Here is a 6,838-nt window from a genome sequence, read left to right on the forward strand (position 1 = left end):
TTTTCCCAATCTGTAGGTTCTCTTTGACTCTTTTGGAAACAAATTCACTTTCCATACAGCAGTTCACATACACTTTGTCTCATGACATTAACCACAGTTTACCACAATGCAACAGCTCCCCTCCCACTTCCTCCCAATAGTTACCTCTTCCTTGTGTCCACCCTCCATGCACTCCTGTCCCATGAGCTGTCTCCCTGTGCATTATACAGCTTTGTTCTTGTTTAAGATAGATTATTATTATGTGTTATTTCCTGAGTTTCTTAATTTTCACATGGGAATCAAATAATCAAGAAAAAATAAGATTCGTTCCCCAAAAAGTATTTAAAATTGTAAACAATATCCTAAACCAAAAATCAAGCCCACCACCATTGAGTCAATTTTGACTCATAGTGATTCCCATTGGGTTCCCAAGGCTGTAAATCTTCACGGAAGTAGATTGCTACTTCTTCCTCTCGAGGAGCATCAGGTTTGAACAGCTAACGTTTTGGTTAGCAGCCAAATGCCTTACCTAATATGTCACCAGAGCTCCTTATAATACTATAGTTATTTTAAAATATTTATCATTATAGTAGTTTACAGAAAGAATCTCTATCAATTTGAATTCAATGATTTGTACCTCTATGATAAAATGAGGTTATTTGCCAACTTTAATTTTTTTTTTTAATTTAAGATCCTAAACTTAGAGTAGAAAAATTCTTTCACTGACAATTTCCTGTTACAAGTAAAATTAAACCAAAATCAGACCAAACCCAATGCAATCAAGTTGATTCTGTCTTATAGCAACCCCCATAGGGTTTCTGATGCCATAAATCTTTACAGAAGCAGACTACCTTATCTTTCTCCTGCGGATCTGCTGGTGGGTTTGAACCATTGACTTTTTGGTTAGCAACCCAATGCCTTAACCACAGTGCCACCAGAGCTCCTTCCACAAGTAAAATTAGACAGATTAAAAACTATTACTCCCACTATTGCAACAGTTGCTTTTATAAAGTAGTTATGTGAATGACAGTGTAAGAATACTTGCAAGCTATAATATGTTTGGCATATTAGAGAATAAATAAATATGTATATGTGTATGTGTATATTAAATTAAAAGAAAAAAAATCACCAAGAATTAAACTGGGAATGATTTTGGAGAGAGTGACACTGAGCCAAATGCGAAAAACTCTCAGGGAATCATGGGGAGTGCCCTGGGGCTTGTAGAATAGGGGCTGGTATAGTCTGATAAAGGAGCCCTGATGGTACAACGGTTAAGAGCTTGGCTGCTAACTGAAAGGGTAATGGATCAAACCCACCAGAGGGAGAAAAGACTTGACTAATTTCTCCCCAAAAGATTATAGCCTTGGAGACCCTATGGGGCAGTTCTACTCTATCCTATAGGATTTCTTTGAGTTGGAATCAACTCCAGCAAACAATATCAGCAGTCTGATAACATGAATGTCAACACTGGTTGTTTAGAAAATAGAAGGGAGAATACTTGGGAAGACAAATACCAACCTAAATAGTCCATGAAGTATAGGGAGAAACAGCTACCTGTGAGACCTCTGGGGAGGTCCAGGGATTAGAGAGGTGGGAGAGAGCTAGAGAGGGAATGTGAAGGGCTGTAGGGGCCACTGAAATGAACACTAAGGATATAGTAGTTCTGCTGCTGCTGGTTTCAGGCAGATAGTGTGGTGAGGTCATGAGTGTTGGGCGACAGGGGTGGGGGGGTGGAGCCCACAGAGCTCTGGGGCCTGCTGTGGAGGTGATACATCTGTGAAAGAAAGAGGTGAGGCACCAGGGTGGGGCCTTGAAAGTCCCAGAGATGTCTTCCAAGGGTAGGAGGGGCAGGGCAAGTTTTGCTTGGTAATGACAAAAATATGGGGGCTGAGCACCTATAGTACGATCTGAGTCCAACTTCCCCGTCATACCCCTGTGGTGCCCACAGCGAACCCATCCTACGTGCCCCCACCTCAGTGCCAGCCGGGCGAGTTTGCCTGTGCCAATAACCGCTGCATTCAGGAGCGTTGGAAGTGTGACGGGGACAACGACTGCCTGGACAATAGCGACGAGGCCCCAGCCCTCTGCCGTGAGTCACCCATCCATCCCTGCTGGGCAACAGGCCTGCAGAGCTGGGGTGGGGCCTCTGCCCAGCTTTGCTTTGCAAGTACCTATCCCTGAGCAGAGACCTGGGGTCACCCTCTCATTGACTTTGACCTACCCCCTCCCAGATCAGCACACCTGCCCCTCAGACCGATTCAAGTGTGAGAACAACCGGTGCATCCCCAACCGCTGGCTCTGTGATGGGGACAATGACTGTGGGAACAGTGAAGACGAGTCCAATGCCACTTGTTCAGGTGTGGAAGCAGGGGGAGGACAACAGTGGGGCACTCCTTTGTCAGGGAGACAGGGATAGATGGGGAAGCCAGGCCTAGGAAGATAGGAACACAGGAAGACAGAGGGGTCTCAGGAAAGGAGGGGAGAGAGAAAAGAAGGAAGAAAGAAGGAAGCTCAGAGCATGAAGGAAGGATGAAAGAGTTGAGCTCAGGGCAGAGAGGAGGGAGCCCTGAGCAGGAAGGGAAGGCCTGCTTTTCCCCTTCCCAAAGAAGACAGGGTTGGCTGAGGAGCACTGAGAATACAGCCAGATGACAGCTCTATGATGGAGATGAGTGGAAAAGAATGCATCTTCTCCTTGGAGGCTTCCAGAGACCCCATGAGAGAATGGGCAAACCATCCAGTGTAAGGCCATGCAGAAGGTTTTGAGACCTTTGGGAAGACTTCCTGTTAGGCATAGGAGAATGGAAAAGGAGAGGAAGAGTCAGGGCCAGAACCGTGGGACACAGAGGTTCATGCCGCCCCTGTCTCCCAGCTCGCACCTGCCCACCCAACCAGTTCTCCTGTGCCAGTGGCCGCTGCATCCCCATCTCCTGGACGTGTGACCTGGATGATGACTGTGGGGACCGCTCTGATGAATCAGCCTCATGTGGTAAGAGGGGACGGCAGGAAGGCCAGGCTAGCACAGAGGAGGAAGGGCCCATGGGAACATGCCCCAGGGCTGGGGCCAAGGGACTAGAGAGATCCTACAACTTAATATCGGGGTGGCCTTGAGCAAGTTCCTTCATCTCTCAGAGTCTCTGAGTTTCATCTACACAGTGGGGATGATAACAACACCTGCCTCACAGCACTGATATGAGGGTTCAATGAGATCATGTTCAGATAGCACTTAGCATAGGGCCTGTGCTTGGCAACAGGATACTAACGGGCGGGCATGCGTGAGCAGAGTTCCAGGTTGAGCCACCACTGCTTGGCATTCCGTTCTCTGTCTGACTGGTGATGGGCTGTAGTTACACACCCAGCTCCCTGCATGATGCTCAGTGTGATCTTGACAGCACAGGTCTGAGAATATGAGGAAGGAGCTGTGTCTCAGCCCCTTTCTGCACTCAGCTCCTCTTTCTCCCTAACAGCTTATCCCACCTGCTTCCCCCTGACTCAGTTTACCTGCAACAATGGCAGATGTATCAACATCAACTGGAGATGTGACAATGGTAAGAGCTTGTCTGCATCCACCTGTCCTGAGTCTGAGGACAGCTAGAAGTTGCATCCAGGCCTTGGATGGGAGAGTGGCTTTAGACTCCAGCTGGGCCGCCTTCCTGTGCAGTGAAGCCCTGTGGGTTGCTTGGGAGAAAAGAGGAGGATCCAGAAATGCCATGGGGGAGCAAAGATGGACCGAAGGGAGACCCTGTCCATCGCCAGTTGGCCATTCCTACCCCCAGTAGAGCTGGAGCAGCTGTCCTCTGGCAGGGACTGAGGGTCTGGGAGAGATGAGCAAGAAGGGCCTGCAGGGTGGAGTAGGCATAACCCAGTCCCCAACTCCCCTCTTCTATAAACCTCCATCTCCCAGAGGCCTTGGTGCACTCTCCAGGCTCCACACATAGGAACCCACCTGGCAGTCAGCCAGGGACCAGGTGATGCTGGGCCCCAAGTCAGGGGTCGCTGAGTGTGCAAAGGTGCCGTCCAGCGGGTCATTGTGTGCTGTCTTGGGTTGTGTCTGGTGTTGTATTGTGACGTGTCACAGCAGCAGCCCCAGCCATGGCTGGAGGGTGAGAGGATGGCCTAGGTCAGCGCCACGTTGCCCTGCGTCTGTGCCTTGTCTGCGTGCCAATGGTTGCCCTGGCGGTTTCTGTGTTTCAGAGAAGGATTGTGGGGACGGCTCTGATGAAAAGACCTGTCCTGAGCCTGCCGGTCAGTGCATAGAAGCACATGCACCATCAGCCCAGAGCCCAGCCCGGCCTTGCCGCCTCCCGGGGACCCAGGCAGCCCCACCCTGAGAGCTCCTAGGATATGAAGTAGAAGCAGCAGAGGAGAGGGAGAGGAGGAGCAAACAGGGAGAAAGGAAACAGTGGGAGGGAGAGAGGGCAGAGGATGCCACTCATAGGAAAGATGACAGAGGTGGGGACAAGAAGGCGAAGACATCAGGAGGAGGAGAGAGAGAGAGAAGCAAACCCACCCACTTGTAGAAAAGGCAGGAACACAACCAGGAAGAGATAGCCAAACTGCAGCTTTAGCAGGTATTCTATAAAGGTGGGGGGCGGTCTGGTAGCCCCCGTCCCAAAGTCTAGAAAGCAGTCAGCCTCAGAAGCGGTTGGTCCAAAAATGGCCCCATCCCTTCCCAGCTGCAAGCAGGCCCCTGGTGAGTCAGGCACTGGGAGCAGGCGGTCCAGCAGTGCCCCGGCTCAGATGACCCCAATGAAGCCCTCCTTGCCCCATAGAGAAGAGATCTGTCCACTGAGTAGTTTCCCATGTCTGTCCCTTCCAAACTAGAGAGCTAGATCCAGAAAGGCTCTAGAAAGCCTTTTCCCAGAAGCCAGCTGACCCCTCTACCACACCCTGCCCCAAACGGGAAAGGAACGTTTCCTGTTCCCCTACCCCCTGGCCTTTGCAGACTCAGGGAGTGGCCCCCTTGGAGCCCTCCTGCCCAACCAGCCCCGTGGGCCATGGTGCATGTTGCCGTCTATGCAGTTTCTGTGTCTTTTCTGTTTGTTATTTTCTCAGTGGGGGGTTGGGGTGGGAATGGGGAGTTGGGAGTGGGGAGCCCCAAGCTGGGGTCACAGAGAAGGCTGCTCTACTGAGCCCCTCCCTGCCCCACCATTTCTCCCCTGCCCTTCAGACAACGACTGTGGAGATAACAGTGATGAGGCCGGCTGCAGCCACTCCTGCTCAAGCACCCAGTTCAAGTGCAACAGCGGCCGTTGCATCCCCGAGCACTGGACCTGCGATGGAGACAATGACTGTGGGGACTACAGCGACGAGACGCACGCCAACTGCACCAACCAGGGTGGGCACTCGAGATAGGGGCGGGGTACAGACCCGTGCAACCGTGTCAGTCCCCTGGCCCATTTCTCCATCCATCTGCCCCGTTGTGTGTTGGCCACCATCTGGGAACCAGAGAGAACTTAGTTAGACATGCTCTTACCCTTCTGGAGTTCTCAGTCCAGTGGGAGTGGGAGCATATCAACAAATCATTGCCATGCATTATTAAGATTGCAGGCTCTGCAGTTGGGTGGCCTTGGGTTTGAGCTCCAGCTCTGCAACTTATTATCTGGGTGGCCTTGAGCAAGTTCCTTCATCTCCCAGAGCCTCTGAGTTTCATCTGCACAGTGGGGATGATAACAGCACCTGCCTCACAGCATTGATGTGAGGGTTCAATGAGATCATGCTCGGAGAGCACTTAGCATGGGGCCTGTGTTTGGTACCTAGTAGCTTGGCAACAGGATGCTGACGGGTAGGGATGCGTGAGCAGACTTCCAGGTTAAGCCACCATTGCTTGACCTTCTGTTCTCTGTCTGACTGGTGATGGGCTGTGGTTATACACCCACCTGGCTCCCTGCATGATACTCAGTGTCATCTTGACAGCACAGGTCTGAGAATATGAGGAGGGAGCTGTGTCTCACCCCCTGATGGAGGGAGGGGCTACGTTTGGGAGGATCTCTGATGCTGAGGCCTCTAGGCCAGCAAGGGGTATGAGTCATTCGAGGGCATAGGCCCTGTTGAGGCAATGCTAGTTTCTCAGCTCTGGCCAATTGTCGCCAAGGAGGAATGCAGACCCACGAGTGACTTGGCTTAAAGAGAAGTTGGGTACAGATTGTTATGTGAAATCTATCAATCCTGGAATGCTGGCCATTGATTTTTAAAATTATAAAAACACTGCAGGCCAAAATCTTTCTCCAGGCCTCACCTGACCTGTGCACCACCAGCATACCCCCTCTGCCATATAGAATTGAAGTTCACAGTATGGGGAGGTGGTGCTGGATAGCACTGAGCATCCACCCTGAGCCCAGCCCTGGAGGGAGGACAGTGAGGTCACAGGAGGCTCAGGAAACAGGGCCATCTCTGAGGAGGGCCAGGTGATTGGGATAGGTGAGGATCAGAAAGGGGGCCCCAGAGGCTGTCCAGTGTGGTGGGAAGAGCTCCCTGTTCCTCCCCTTACATACTTGACAGACCTGGGCAAGTCATTTCTTCCAAGCCTTGGCTTCCTCCTCCACAAGGTGAGGTGTGATACGAGATGAGAGATGAGATACGTGAGAGGCCTGGCACCAGGGAGCAGAAAGTGATTGCTAACTATGGTCATGAGCTAGAATGTTCTGGGACCACGAAGGAACAGATGGGATTTGAACTGGGCTCTGAAAGAATTGGCCAGGGAAAACCTTATGAATAGCAAAGAAACACTGTTTGGTACATTACTGCGCAACTTTAGGAATAGTCCATTTAGGCTAAAAGGCTCGCAAAATAGGACTGGGAAACAGCTGCAACATCTGAGTAAACCCAGCCTTACTCATGGAAAAGAGAAAGCTTTCGAGAC

At 51.0% G+C, this 6,838-nt stretch overlaps 1 protein-coding gene across 1 annotated transcript in view; it reads left to right on the forward strand.

Moving 5' to 3' along the window:
• The window catches only part of LRP1 (LDL receptor related protein 1), a 93,635-nt gene that overhangs the window by 39,661 nt on the left and 47,136 nt on the right, over positions 1-6,838 (forward strand). The window contains exons 16-20 of the mRNA XM_007950012.2: positions 1,928-2,068; positions 2,211-2,336; positions 2,849-2,965; positions 3,444-3,524; positions 5,147-5,314. Of these exons, the coding sequence (XP_007948203.2) occupies positions 1,928-2,068; positions 2,211-2,336; positions 2,849-2,965; positions 3,444-3,524; positions 5,147-5,314 (633 nt within the window). The remainder of the gene's footprint in view (positions 1-1,927; positions 2,069-2,210; positions 2,337-2,848; positions 2,966-3,443; positions 3,525-5,146; positions 5,315-6,838) is intronic.

This window comes from Orycteropus afer, unplaced genomic scaffold (assembly GCF_000298275.1).
Source record: "Orycteropus afer afer isolate SDZICR_OR568_19922 unplaced genomic scaffold, OryAfe1.0 scaffold00261, whole genome shotgun sequence".
Taxonomy (NCBI): Eukaryota; Metazoa; Chordata; class Mammalia; order Tubulidentata; family Orycteropodidae; genus Orycteropus; species Orycteropus afer.